General features: G+C 38.7%; 1 protein-coding gene across 1 annotated transcript in view; it reads left to right on the top strand.

Annotated features, from left to right (window-relative positions):
* The first annotated feature begins 1,396 nt into the window (after positions 1–1,396).
* LPCAT2 (lysophosphatidylcholine acyltransferase 2) overlaps positions 1,397–15,630 on the top strand; it is a 64,136-nt gene continuing 49,902 nt past the window's right edge. The window contains exons 1-6 of the mRNA XM_036834524.1: positions 1,397–1,710; positions 8,521–8,660; positions 9,937–10,154; positions 11,470–11,582; positions 13,498–13,558; positions 14,445–14,503. Coding sequence (XP_036690419.1) covers positions 1,540–1,710; positions 8,521–8,660; positions 9,937–10,154; positions 11,470–11,582; positions 13,498–13,558; positions 14,445–14,503 — 762 coding nt within the window. The 5' untranslated portion in view covers positions 1,397–1,539. The remainder of the gene's footprint in view (positions 1,711–8,520; positions 8,661–9,936; positions 10,155–11,469; positions 11,583–13,497; positions 13,559–14,444; positions 14,504–15,630) is intronic.

A 15,630-nucleotide genomic window follows, 5' to 3' on the forward strand; every position in this document is an offset into this window, starting at 1 on the left:
AGCGCGGTGTGGAAAAACCCGAATAAACTTTTTGGCCAACCCAATACAATCCTATGGGGTAGGAATTCGTCTTCCCATTCTGAGATGAGTATGCAAGCTCAGAGAGGTTAAGTCAGTAGCTGAAGGCTGCATCTATCTGGTAGGGTTGGAAGATTCTGAGATTCTACAGTGGACACCTTGGAAGGAGCAGCTGTCCCAGGGCCCAGAGTCAGATTCTCATCATGCCTCCAGCCTGCTGTGAGCAGTTGACCAGTAAAGACAAGTCATTCACCATCTCCATCTGCCTCTCAGCCACTCAGGGCTTGACCAACTGGTCTCAGGTTCTGGGAAAATCCTCCCCCTAACCCCCACCAACAAAAGGTCCAGATAGGCCCTTGAACTTCCTCAGGGTGAAGTGGAGCCACAGCCCAAGTCACTTCCCTTTTTGAGGCCGGGTTGCTCATCTAGTGCAGAGGGCAGTGGTGGTTTTGTCATTTTCTAGTAATTGCAGCTCAATTTTCCTTTGGAGAACTATCTCCCCATTGTCAGTCCATATTTTGAGTGAAAGAGATTCCACTCCTGGCACTAATTTCTATATTAGTCAGGACTCTCAGCGGTAACTGATAAATATCCCACCCAAACGGGTTTAAGCAAAAACAAAACATACACCAGAAATCAAACCCACCCTGGATAATTAACCCTCTTAATGGAACAGCCCAGGGGTTGCTCCTTGAATTGCTGGATTCAGGTTGTTTATCTAACTTCCGTTTATCCCTGATTACGAAGGAGGCAGCGGAGGCTCATGGAGACACTGATTTGACCAAGTCAAAGAGCCAGTAAAAGCGAAAGGAGGGGCTTCCCTAGTGGCGCAGTGGTCAAGAATCCACCTGCCAATGCAGGGGGCATGGGTTCGAGCCCTGGTCTAGGAAGATCCCACATGCCCCGTAGCAACTACGCCCGTGTGCCACAACTACTGAGCCTGCACTCTAGAGCTCATGAGCCACAACTACTGACTGAGCCCGTGAGCCACAACTACTGAGCCCGCGCGCCTAGAGCTCGTGCTCCGCAACAAGAGAAGCCACCGCGGTGAGCAGCCCCCGCTCTCCGCAACTAAAGATAGCCCGTGGGCAGCAAGGAAGACTCAACGCAGCCAAAAATAAATAAATTTCTTAAAAAAAAAAAAAAAAAAAGCAAAAGGAAATCCAGGTCCGCCTGACCCTAAAGCAGAGCACTCAGCCTAAACTGTCTCTCACTGGGGGGTGCCTTGCTCTGAAGGAAAAACATTCACCCCCAAGGAGGCTGAGGTATTAATCCCAAGAGTAAAAGCCAGACAACCTAAAGGGCTGGGGGGGGGGGGGGTTGTGCTCAGGGGGTGGGGCCAGGGCCTGGGCGTGTTCAGAGCCAGAGGGGGCGGGGCGAGACCGGAGGGCGGCTAGGTAACTTTGGCGCCTGCGCAGAGACCCCGGACTCCTAAACTGCTCCCCCTCAAGCCTTGGCGGCAGCGGTAGCTCGCACGGACCGATTTGGTCTCTTCGCTCCAGTGAGACGCCGGGCTCGGCCATGAACCGGTGCGCTGAGGCGACGGCGGTGGCGGCCTCCGGGCCCGGCGCGGGCGTCGGGAACGCGGGGCTGCGGCCGCGCATAGTGCCCCGCCAGGCGTCCTTCTTCCCGCCGCCCGTGCGCAACCCCTTCGTGCAGCGGACACGGCTGGGCGCGGCGAGGCGCATCCAGGTGCGGGGCGAGGGTCTGACAGGGGACGCAGATTCAGGTGCGGGGCGAGGGTCTGACAGGGGACGCAGATTCAGGTGAGGGGCGTCTGACAGGGGACGCAGATTCAGGGGAGGGACGTGGGTCTGAGAGAGGAGGCAGTTTGAGGGGGGCTTGGGTCTGTCAGGGGAGGTTGTTGTCAGAGGGGAGTGCGGGTGTGAAGGGGAAGTGGCTGAGGAGGGCGTGAGTCTGGGAAGCGAGGCTCTGAGGAAGACAGGGATGTAGATCTGAGAGGGGAGGGCTTTTGAAGGGGCCATGAGTCTGCAGGGGACAGAGCTGCGGGACTGAGAAGTGAGGGCCCTTGGAGGATGGTCTGGGGGCGTGTGTGAGAAGAGAAGATGCAGAGAACATGTGGGCCTTGGAGGAAGGTCCTAAACAGGAGGAGGCTGAGCAGGCAGGCCATTGGCGGAGGAAACATTCCACGCTGAGAAGAGGGAATGACTCTGGGAGAACTTCGACTTGAGTCTGTGAAAGTCTAGTGGGACGTCGTCGTAGCACAGGAGAGTGGGTTTGGGGAAGTTTTTGCTTTGCCGCAGGGAAGGAGAGGAGTCAGTTTGGGATGGGAAGAGTAAGGGAGAAGGCAGAGAGCCCAGGGCTGGAATGAGAACAAGAAGAAAGGCTGGGATGATCGGGCTGAGCAGTGGCATCCAGGACGGGCAATCACAGTCTAAGAAAAGGGATAATATGGGGCAGCTGAAGGGATTCAGGAGTTTTTGGTCCTGAATCAGTTTTCACCCAAACACTTCTACATTCAAGGATGCGAAGCAGCTCAGACTTTCTTTCACTGTTAAAAACGGCTATATACAAAAAGGAAGTTTCCTGTCCTTTCCTTTTTCTTGTAAAACGCTGCATTTACCATTAGCACTTACACTCGCTCTTTGGACTTCCTGTTTGGTGAAGTTAGTGATCAGAGAACAAGATAGACTATGCAAGCTACGTTTGTCCTCTGTGTTCTGCATGGAAAAAATGGTTTTAATATTTTCCTGTCCATCTCACCCATTTATTTACTTTGGATTTGAAATAGTGTAATTTTTGCACGGCGTACTTGTGTGCCCTGAGACTGTTGTTCTCTACGATGGAAGCAGGTTAAGTGGTGGGCTAAGCAGCATGGGATGGTGGTTAGAATAATGGTAGATGGGTGTCTGGTTGAAGAAAGGTGTGAGAGAGGAAGATAGTGAATGTAGTAATACCTCTTTGTAAAGAAACTAAATGTTTAAAAATTTGATCTTCATGTCTTTAAATGGATAGATATTCCCTTTATATCTTAAAACTTCTGAAACACTTAATAAATACATTGACTATCGTTCAAGATTCCTTTTGGTCTGATTTAGTCAAATCGGTCATACTTAAATGAAAGTCATGTCTGTCTATTTGGCTTCATGTTTTGGAGAGAGGCTCAAAGTGGCGTATTTATAAGTATTTATATTGTACCTGGAGTAAATTATTAAGTTTTTGAGGGTTTTTTTTTTTTTTAATAGCGTGCCTGCAACCATTTTGAGAACACTTTCAAATAACCCTGTAAGAGTTGTAGTATGATGGAAAGATCACTAGTCTTAGTCAGAAAACCTGCTCAGGCCCTGCCATTTATTAGTTGTGTAACTTTGGCCAAGTCACTTAACCTCCCTGAACTTCACTTTCCTCATCTATTAAATTGGAATAATAATACATGGAAGAGGGATTAAAATTTAAGTGAGATAATGTGTGAAAGAATCTGGTATTGTTTGCTGATCTTTATATTGATAGTTATGCTATTTGTTATCTACAATTGTATACTGCACTTAAAATTTACCACTCGGATTGGATAGAAATGAATATAGTCTCAATATTTTTTTAAAAATTAAAAATGCATGTAGACCAGAGATTCCAAAGTAGTTTCAATGGCTTGAACAGTCTGGGTAAAAGGAAAATTTAAATAGACATGATTGAAAAACAATGTTGTCTGTATTATCCAGTTTAAAAGGTTGATATACTTGCATTTAAGTATGATTCGATATGATTAACTCAGACTAAATTTAATCCTAAATGATGATCAACGTCTTGCTTAAGGACTGGTGTGACTTCTGCGTCTCATTATAGGGCTTAGCTTTACTGCTCCCCTTCTCTTTTTTGACCGTTTAAGGGTCTGCTACATAGTGGCATATAAAAAATTAGCCTAGCTTCTATTTCCTCAATAGAATATGGAACTAAAATGAGTGTTTGGTTGTAATTGTGGAGTCATTTACCATGCCAAAAATATTTGTTGGTTGCCTACTATGTGCCAGGCACACTGTTAATCCCTGGAGACATAGCAATGAACAAGAGAAATAAGGACCCTGCCTATTTAAAGCTTGTATTTCACTGAAAAAGTTAAACAAGCAAGTACAGAAATATATAATTCCATGTTTTAGTAAGTGCTATGAAGAAAGTCCAGAGAAGAAAATAATCCCAATAGAGTGTTGAAAGAAGGGCTTCCTACAGAGATGACATATTACCAAATGGCAATATAATGGGTAATCCTCTTAATTCAACAGAGTTACTCAGAATTGATTTTGTCATCTTAATAATGTTTAAAGATTAAAATTTTAAATCAACTTTGTGTATATACTAGCAGCAAACAATTGCAAAATGAAATTAAATAATCTCATAATAGCAATAAAATAACATTAAATACGAAGGAATATATTAACCAAAAGCATGCAAGACCACTACAATGAAAACAACAAAACACCGTTGTGAGAAATTAATGAAGATTTACGTAAAATGAAGAGATATACCATGTTTATAAGTTTGAAGAATCGACATTATTAAGATGATAATTCCTCCCAAATTGATCTATAGATTCATTGAAATCTCAACAAAAATCCCAACAGGCTTTTTGTTTGTGTGGAAACTGACTAATTCTGAAATTTATGTGGAAGTGCAAAGGATCTATATTAGCCCAAAAAAAGCTTGAAAAAGAAAAAGTTGGAGGACACACACTACCTTATGTCAAGAATTACTACAAAGCTACAGCAATTAAGAGAGTAAGGTAGTATCGACAGAAGGACAGATGAATAGATCAATTGAACAGAATAGAGAGCCCACATGTATGTTCAACTGATTTTTGACAAAGTTGTCAAGAAAATTTATCAGGGAATGTCAAGTCTTTTCAAAAATTGGTTCTGGGGAATTCCCTGGCGGTCCAGTGGTTAGGACTCGGCGCTTTCATTGCTGGGGCCAGGGTTCAATCCCTGGTTGGGGAACTAAGATCCCGCAAGCTGCAGCGCAGCCAAAAAAAAAAGGAGGGGGGATGGAACTGGTTCTGGAACAACTAGATAAATCTATGGATAAAAATGAAACTTGATCCCTTCTGCACACTACACAGAAAGTAATTTAAGATGGATCATAGTCTTGAACATAAAAGCAAAACTCATATATCTTCCAGAAGAAGAAGAAAATATAAAATATCTTCATGATCTGGAGATAGATAAAGATTTCTTAGAAAGGATGCAGAAGAGAACTAAACAGAAAATAAAAATTGATAAATTAGTCTTCATCAGAATTAAAATTCTTCTCATCAAAGGATACCATTAAGAAAACGAAAAGGCGGACTTCCCTGGTGGCTCAGTGGTTAAGAATCTGCCTGCCAGTGCAGGAGACACGGGTTCGAGCCCTGGTCCGGGAAGATCCCACATGCCGTGGAGCAACTAAACCCGTGTGCCACAACTACTGAGCCTGCACTCTAGAGCCCGTGAGCCACAACTACTGAGCCAGTGTGCCACAACTACTGAAGCCCGCACACCTAGAGCCCGTGCTCCGCAACAAAGAGAAGCCACCACAGTGAGAAGCCCGGGTACCACAATGAAGAGTAGCCCCGGCTCACTGCAACTAGAGAAAGCCCACACACAGCAACAAAGACCTAACACAGACAAAAATAAATAAATTAAATTTAAAAACAAATAAAGAAAATGAAAAGGCAAGCCATGGAATGGGAGAAAATATTTTCAATACGTGTATTGAAAAAGGGCTTGTAAACAGAACATATAAAGAACTACAAATTGATAAGGAAAGGACTAACTACCCAATAAAAATGGGCTAAAGACTCGAACAGACAGTTAGGTTAAAGGGATGACCAATAAGCACATGAAAAAATGTGCTCACCATCATTGTTCATCAAGGAAATATGAATTAAAACCACAATGAGATATCATTTTACACCCACTAGAATGGCTACAAAGACTGACAACACTGAATGTTGATGAGGATGTGAAGCAACAGGAAATTTCATACTTTGTTGGTGGAGATATAAAATGATACAACTACTTTGGAAAACAGTTTGTCATATCCTGGCCCAACAATTTCACTCCCCTTGAAATGAAAATGTATGGCCACATAGAGACTCAAACATTAATGTTTACTCATAATAGCTAAAAACTTATAATAGGCTAAATGTCCCTGAACAGATTAATGGATAGATTAAATGTGATATGTTCATACAGTGGAATATTACTCTGCAATTAAAAAGACTATACTACTGATACATATGACAACATGGTTGAATCTCAAAAATATGAAGTGAAAGAAGCCAGACATAAAAGAGTACATACTGTATGGTTTCATTTATATGAAAATAGAGAACAGGCAAAAATTATAGTGAAAGAAAGACTGACTGTCAGTGGTTGCTATACACTGAGGATATATTGACTGCAAAGAGGCACAAGGGAACTTTTCTGGGTGATGGAAATGATCTATATCTTGATTATAGTGGTGTCTGCATAGGGTTATGCATTTGAAAACCTCATACTTAAAATAGGTGCATTTTATTTTATGTAAATTATGCCTTAGTAAAATTGATTTTTATAAAAGACTACAAACACCAAATGTCAGCAAGGATGTACAGTAACTGAAATTCTCATACACTACCAGTGACACTTTAAAATGATACAGCCACTTTGGAAAATTGTTTGGCCATTTTCTTATAAAGTTAAACTACATCTATGACCCAGCAATTCCACTCCTAGGTATTTACCTAAGAGAAACGAAAACAACTATTCCCAAAAAGGCTTGTAGAAGAATGTTTGTAGTGGCTGTACATAATAGCCCACAACTGGAAACAGCCCAAATGTTCATCAGCAGGAGAATAGACAGATTGTCACGTGGTCATATAGTGGAATAATACTCTGCAGTCAGAAAGAATGACTTACTGACATCGAAAGCAACATAGTTGAATTTCAAAAACATTGTGTTAAGTGGAAGAAGTGAGACACACAAGAATGCATAATGTATGGTTCCATTTATATGACACTCAAGAACATGCAAAACTAATAATATATGATGATAAACATCCAGCATTGGTTGCCTAAGAGGATAAGGATTGACTGAAAGAGATATGAGGCAACTTTCTGAGTGGCAGATGTGTTCTGTATCTTGATTGAGGTGATGCTTACAAGAGTACACATTTATCAAAACTCATTGAATTATACATTTAAGATCTGTATATTTCCTTGTATGTAATTTTTAATTCAGTCATACACATGTACACAAATAATTTGATAGAGATCTGATAACTACAATATTTTTGGCATTTCTCGTAAATTATTTGATGATGCTCAGATTCACATTACGGGCCAATAGAGACAAGAAAGGCAGCACTGAGTAGTGTAATTGGCTAAAAAAAAAGAAGACAATTTGTGATATATAAGGATAGCTTAGGGCTTCCCTGGTGGCGCAGTGGTTGAGAATCTGCCTGCCAATGCAGGGGACACGGGTTCGAGCCCTGGTCTGGGAAGATCCCACATGTCACGGAGCAACTGGGCCCGTGAGCCACAACTACTGAGCCTGCGCATCTGGAGCCTGTGCTCTGCAACAGGAGAGGCCGCGACAGTGAGAGGCCCGCGCACCGCGATGGAGAGTGGCCCCCGCTCGCCGCAACTAGAGAAAGCCCTTGCACAGAAACAAAGACCCAACACAGCCAAAAATAAATATAAATAAATAAATAAATTTATAAAAAAAGAAGGATAGTTTATTTCACTTGAAAGGCATTATGGGATAGGATTAAGAGCAAGAGCTTTATAACCACATTGGTTTCAAATCCTGTTTCTGCCACTTACTGTGTGATCTTAAGCAGTTTAACTTAATTCCCTCTGTGCCACTCCTTTCTTGTATGTAAAACAGCTTAAGGTTGTAAGACTCAGATAAGTTACTACATGCCAAGTGCTTAGAGTGCCTGGTACATAGTAAGCACTATTATTTGCTGTTCTTATTTATTTAGTTTTTATTCGTATTCTTATTTAGTTTTTATTATTTTTTGTATTTTCGCCCCCATCTCCTTATTGTTAGTTATAAAGGACTGGCAGGTATATAAAATAATACATTTACTTCTTCACACTCTTATGCCTTTATCATCCTACTTATAGCTCTCAAAAAGCTATTTCCCCCTCTTACCTTCCCAGCTTCTGCTTGCTTCTTAAAGCAAGACGTTTCAGCGTCAACTCCTCCAGGAAGCTTTCCCTGACTACTAAGCCCAACAAACCTTTTCTTTGTTCCCCCAGCAGCCCCTATTCACATTCATTGATATACAGATCAGGTAGTACTTGGTTTTCTTCCCTGTTTCTTTTGCTGCTTTGTAGGCTTTGTGAGGTCAGATACAGTGTCTTATTTTCTTTGTGCTTAGATCCTTGTCTGGTATAGGGTAATGCCCAATTCATCTTTGAGTGAATGCATGAATAGCATAAGATTTTCCTCTTATGTATTTCTGTTTGATAACTACAGCATTAAAATAATGTCATCTATTTTTTTAATCAACTTTGATTTCAGATTTTCTTTCTCGGAATTATCCTGCTTCCAATTCGTGCCCTGTTGCTTGCATTAATTTTATTACTGGCGTGGCCATTTGCTGCAATTTCAACAGCATGCTGTCCTGAAAAGCTGACCCACCCAATAACTGGTTGGAAGAGGTAAGAAATAACTATGTCTAAATATTAGGAAAATCAAGATAAAGAAGAGTTTGTCAAAGTTTAGTCAGTGATCAACAATTCTGACTCTGAATATAGGATATTTTGGAATATAGTTGTTACAGGCTATGTCACTAAAACTAAAAAATAGGAGGTATGGAAATTCTGTGAAGGGATGAGCTCTTTATCTTTAAATAGAGATCTCAACTCTAAACTACAGGGCAAGGAGAGATAGGTCATTTCCCTGTGCCCTCTGGAAAAGTTCTTTGGTTTTCTGTGTCTCACTTCTCCTTACCGTGAAATTAAAGTTAGAGAAACTTCCTCAGGAGATAGTTGCTTAATAGTGCCTCACTATATTATTGTATGAGTTTTGAGAGAATTCTATAGGAAGCCCATTTTTTAAAGCTCCCACTGAATGTCTTATGGGAGACATTTTTCATCTAAAGCTATAATGCTTATTCACATACTGAGATGTCTGTCATGTGTTTGCACTTCTAGGGCTATTTTTTTGTTTCTCTACTCAGCTGAGTTTATCAAGGACAGAGACTGGATCTTACTTGTCTTGTGTGTCCAACACAATTCCTGGCATAATTTGATGAATTAAGTAATCTTTAATGACATTCTTTTTAAAGAGTAAACAATTCAATTTCTGGAATTGAAATTTCTTTGTTCCAGAGAAGTGAGATGGTAAATTTACTTCTTAAGATTCTTGATGATATCTAAGGGCTATAATGATATAGGTAATAAGGCTTACTTTTAAAATTTTATTCCTAAAATAATTCTGAGGACAATTTCCGCATGCCGGTTCTAAAAGTGTTTTGGGAAGTAGCAGCATCCTTGTTACACAAATATAGATTTCCAAAGTGACTCCTTTGAAGGACAGTACTGATTTGGATTTCTCAGTGGTGGATGCATGTTGAAGATTCATTCTTTTTACTTTATAGTCACAGAATAAAGGAGCCACTTATTAGCCACATGGCCTTGGTAAAATTACTTCTCTGGGACTCAGTTTTCATGTCTGTAAAATGGGGATAATAATAAATGCTATCTATTTCATAAAATTGGGCTAAGGATTAAAGAAATTAATATGCATAAATTACTTAGAACAGTGCCTGGCAGAAAGAGCTCCACTGAAGTGTTAGCTATTCTTCTTAGCTCACGTTTTAAAATGAAGTGCTCCAGCTTGTCTTGGTTTTTGCATTGTGCTTTAGAGTAAAACCCTGCTGTTAGCTGCAGTTGGCAAAGCTAATTATGTCCTTTTTTGTATTTATTTCCAAAGGAAAATTAATCAGCCAGTCTTGAAGTTTCTAGGCCGTGCCATGTTCTTTTCAATGGGATTTATAGTTACCGTGAAAGGAAAGATCGCAAGTCCTGTGGAAGCACCAATCTTTGTTGTTGCCCCTCATTCAACATTCTTTGATGGAATTGCCTGTGTTGTGGCTGGGTTACCTTCTATAGTATCTCGACATGAGAATGTGCAGGTGCCTCTGATTGGCAGTAAGTACTTTATAAGATAACAGAGATAAAATATTTTCACGCTCATGCTTTCAATTTAGAAAATCATGTATAGTTCATTGGTAGGCTTTTTAAAAACTTTAAAATAATAAAACACTTAAAACATATTTCCTTGCTTTTAATGAGGTACTATATCACAAGAATGAATTTATGAAAAAAGATTAAAGACTTCCCTATCTGTACCCTTATCATTCTTTTTAAGTCTAAACTCTGTCACTGCACCATCACCTCTTTCTGCTCCTAAATATAGCCAAAAAGAACAGTTTTTAAATACCAAACATGGTAGATTTTTTGGAGAGAGAATTTAATCTAAGAATCTGTGAAAGCGCTGGTTACATGCTATTTCAGTGAATTTCTCTTCAGGCTATTAGACTGATAAATAAATGCACTAAGTCTTTTCTCCTAACTCTGTTTTCTTCATTATTGCCCAGATCTCCATGAGAGGCAAATGTGTAACTCTTTGAAAATTATGATGTGGAACAATTAACGCTTCCTGCCATAAAAAATAATGAAGCAATTGAAATGTTTTTCCCACCAGATGCTTTGCTCTCTCCCCAGGGGATTAGTCTCCAAGTAACTGCTCCCAGTTGTCCCAAGGTTATTGCCAAGCATCAAGTGGTGAGAAAGTGCGTGTGAAAACTGCCTGATGTTGCCTTGGTACTCTGGAGAAATAATAGTAGTTCTTACAGTGTTGTCATTCATCTAAGAAAGACAGACTCTCTCTCTCTCTCTCTCTCTTTTTTTTTTTAAGGTAACCACCTTGCTTTGTGTAATATGACATTTTCCCCAAAAGTTGTTTAGCAATAGTCTTTTGGTAAATTGAGGTTTATTTTGCATGTGCTAGGAAGCTACCTACTTAAAAGACTATTGCGCTGAAAATTTTAGTAAGATAAATAATAATTGCCTCCTACCCACGTATACTATGACTTCACATAATCAGTTTGCAGGATAGTCCTGAAATAAAACAAGATAATCTTATAGTATATTCCAAATGTTTAATGTCAATTGAGGAAGAAGTCTTTTAGGGAGAAAACTGCATTTGCTTCTTTTCGTATTCCTGCTGCTAACTTCTGTTAAATCAGTGAAATATTTTTAGGTCTAAATATCCACCTATCCTTTTGAAACTGGAAGCTAAGTTCTAATAAACTTTGAATTAGAGGGCTTTTTTAAGTTGTTCTCTTTGATTTGCTATCATTTTAATTTTCCATACAATTTGTTTTATGATTGTCTGGTATCATTGCTATAGTAGCTTTAGCCCCAAAAATGACTTAGTTGTGACTTTTCATTTGTTTTAAAGGAATATTACGGGCTCTGCAACCAGTGTTGGTGTCCCGTGTAGATCCGGATTCTCGAAAAAACACAATAAATGAAATAATAAGGCGGGCCACATCAGGAGGGGAATGGCCCCAGGTAAAACACAGTAGATGTTTATTTAAATATATTGAAAGTTTATTTATTGTACACTTGTATACATACTCATTAGGATCCACAGATCCAATACTGGGGGACACCTTCTGCTAGACGTCTAGAAGCAGAATAAATGAGTGAGGATTAAAAAGTCCTCTCCCCCATGAGATACTCTGTGGAATTAAATGTATCATTCTTTTTTATTCTCCAAACTCTTTGAACTGGTTTTTACTTTGTCTCATAAAAAGTAATTCTCTGCCTCTGAATTTATTTACCCTTTTAAAGATGAGATACTGAAGCTCAGTTATACTCAACAATATGTTGGGTTTCTTTTGAAAATGATTAAAATCTTAAGTTTATCTGAAGTATATTTAGATAGTCTTTTTAGTTCAGGGGCATCTCAGAATCACCTGCAGAACTTTTTCACATTTTACCATCCCACCACCTCCTTCCCCTGGAATGCTTTTTGAAGGTGTGGAAGGGGCAACATTTATTGCATAAATGGAACCTCATGGGTGATTCTGATAAGTACCCCTCTATCTTTGCCCAGGTGAAAACAAGTGATCTCTAGCAGAACTCATGGTCCTGAGGTGATCTGGCCACTCATGGTGATTTGTAGTTGTTAAAAGTACCAAGAGGCATATGACCAACCAGGAGGTTTTAGAAACCAAGGCATGTAAGGAATGATTTAAAAAGTCACTGGGAAGAAATGACATTCGGAATAAGGGTGTGATTTTGCTCTTGGCTCCAAGGAATGTATCTAGGACTTGTGGGTGAATGTTAACAAGTAGGTAGATTTCAGTTCATTTTGCTCATCTCAGGTTTTCTGTCCAGAATTAGAATGGTCTGATTTGGAATCTCTTTCTGGAATGTTCAGGCATTGGCTAAGCAACCACTTGGGTGGGATATTGTAAAAAGAATTCAAGCATTAGAGATGCTATATGACTTTTAATGCCCCATACAGTTCTTGAGATTTTATGATTTACTCTATATTAATTTATTGTTCATAGTATGTAGAATATCCACTCCATGAATCATATTTGATATTGTATCCGATTGGGATAGGAAACCTGTTTTTTTTTTAATTGGAGGATGGAACTGCACCTATTCACAATTTTTATTTTACAAATTACTTGTTATTGTGACAATTTAGCTTAATAATGTTTTCCTTCTCTCATTTTTATAAAATACCCATTACTAACTGCTGTTAGTGCAGGGATTTTCTTTTTTGTTTTATGTGCCTAGCAATTTACTCATTGCTAAATTCTAAAAGCTTCAGAAAAATGAAGCTGCCATGCTGTTCAGTTAATGAGGAACTGTACTGCATATCTTTTGCGTGGAAAACATAAAGAAGTATATTAAAAGCTAAAAACACCTCCTCAAAAAAGGACATTAAATAGTATTCCATATGTCAATGAATTGAAGTAAGCATAAAGCATATTGTAGGCATTTCCTCCTTTTTTCTCAGTACGTCCCAAAGCTATATGTTGTAAGAGGGAATATCATTTAATGGGAAAACTGAAACAAAGAAGTAGGAAATGATTTGGTTAAGGATGTACAGCAGTAGAAGAAAGCATTTAATATTGCCTAAAATGCACACAAATGCACGTGATTCAGGGTCTACATCTTCTTCGAAGCCTATTCAGATCATTAGCATCATCATTAAGAAACATTTACTGTGTGTATTCTCTCTTCAAAGCTTTAATTCATTTTCTAGTTATCTTAATGGCCAGACTACACTTCTTTTAGAGCAAAACCGAATAATCAGATTCTAGCTTTCACTAGAATCAGGTGTTAGCCTTTTATTTTATTTTTGCTTTATAAAAATTGGCAACTATTTGCAAAGTCTTAAGAAAGCAAGTAAAGAGCTAATCTATTCATTAGACTGAAATATTAAATCTATTCCTTTTCTCCCAAGATACTAGTTTTCCCAGAAGGTACTTGTACTAATCGTTCCTGTTTGATTACTTTTAAACCAGGTGAGATCAATTAAATTATGTATTGTGACAAAGTAGTATGGAAGATTTCTCAATGATCTGATAATAAATATACAAACTAACTTGTCAGTTTGCTTGGAGCATTTCTTATTTTCTGATAAAATGTTTTTAGTGATGTGGATCCACAGAACTCACTCCTTTACTTTCTCTTTTGGTATCATAACCCCTTCCTCCTTGGAATGTCCCGCGCGTGTGGGTGTGTGTGTGTTGGAGCAGAAACCACTAGCAGATTTTTCTTTTCCTCCAAAGATAACCCTCACAGACACTTGGGGTCCTGTGTCATCAAGTTAGAAAACCTACTTCAATTATCATTATAATACCTTCAGTTCCTTCTAAGTTTCACTCCTTTTTAAAATATTATGACGTTGTGAATTTTATAGTAATTTGTAATTTCATATGTCATTTCATAGTAATTATTAATACTTTAAAATGTTTTTGTATTGGCTGCTAGAATGCTCAGAGCCAAAGTTAGAACTCACTTCTAGCAAGTGTGGTAGTTTAGGGCTCAAGCATTTGGTTTCAACTAGATTTTCTTCTCTTTATTTTCTCTTTGTCTTGGTTTCATCATTACTGTTTTTTTTTTTAATCCTGTTGAATAATAGGTATTTGGCAAATGAAAACAAATGGAGATATAAGTAATATTTTAAATGACTTAGGCATAACATTTAATATTTTGCTTACATAATTCTGAATTCAAAAATCTGTCATTTTGGCTAACACTAGGGATTTACTAACATTTAGCCAATAGTTTACATGTACTCTTAAAACATTTAACATATTTACATCATTTATTATTAATTTTTTAATTCACTGTAAAGCTTGTGTTCATATAAAGGGCATGTTATAAAATTTCACTATGTGGTTATAGGGGCCTTCATTCCAGGAGTTCCAGTGCAGCCCGTTCTCCTCAGATACCCAAACAAGCTGGTAAGCATCGTAGTTTACTATGGGAAGAATCTCAACATTCCAAACAGCACAAATTCTCTAGGACCCCTTTTGTTTGAATAAATAAAATAGATGAATAGATAAATGGTGGGAGCAGATGGGTAGACCCATTCTCCTTGCCACAATTTAGTTTTTAAAAATTTGCAAGATAGGCACATATTGTTTGATACCAATTTGACATATTGCTTTTGCTATTACTAAGCTATAGAAAGATATTTCCTTAGCTTCTACCCTGTAGTCACTGTGGTGGTATGGTTAAGTCTCAGATTCAGGGTCTCTTAGACTGGACTTGAGAAAACTCTCATAAATTTGTAGTTTTCATTAAGCCTAGAAGGAGAAACTTCTCCTGATTCAATGGTCATTACTGGTGGAGAAGGATTGACGTAGTAGATAAATTTGGAAGAGGCTTGGTGTTTTAATTACTGGCTCAGTACTTAGTAGCTGTGTGACACTTGGCAACTAGCTTAAATAAGAAAATATCTGAAAAGAACCTAACATCCTAAAGAAAGTCCATGTGGGCTCAGGAAATACTCTTCTGCTGCAGCGAGGAGCATTGTCACCTTCTGGGTATTGACTGCGTCACCATTTTCCTAAAGAAAGTGGTTTCTTGGCAGGGGTAGGGATGTTCTGTTTCGGAGAGGAGCTTTCTTTACTAGAGAATTTACATTAAAAGGCAGGATGTAATTATTAATGATCTATGTCATTTAAGATTGAGTTCTTATTCAATGCAACTTTCTATCAGCAGCTGATTTCTCAAACTTGGACACTTGTAGTTAAAAAATTAAAATTCATCAAATTTTTACTCAGCATACTTCTACCTGTGGGTTTGCATTTGTCATTTACGCAAATTCTTTCACTGTGCACTACCTCACTACTGTAGTCTTTTCTCCAAAAGAAACTTTTTTTTTTGAGAACTGATGTATTCTGGTTTTTGTAAGCCAATTAATTATCCAGATATGTTCATATTAGGAGAAAAATAGTTAAACATGCACAAGTTTTTTAAAAGATTCAAAGCAACTTAATTCCATAAAAAGATAGGTGGTTACATATGGAAGGCAGATTTTTGCCATGTAGATATGTGATCCAAGAATTTATAGATCAGTTCACTC

The sequence above is a fragment of the Balaenoptera musculus genome, chromosome 19 (assembly GCF_009873245.2).
Source record: "Balaenoptera musculus isolate JJ_BM4_2016_0621 chromosome 19, mBalMus1.pri.v3, whole genome shotgun sequence".
In the NCBI taxonomy this organism is placed as follows: domain Eukaryota; kingdom Metazoa; phylum Chordata; class Mammalia; order Artiodactyla; family Balaenopteridae; genus Balaenoptera; species Balaenoptera musculus.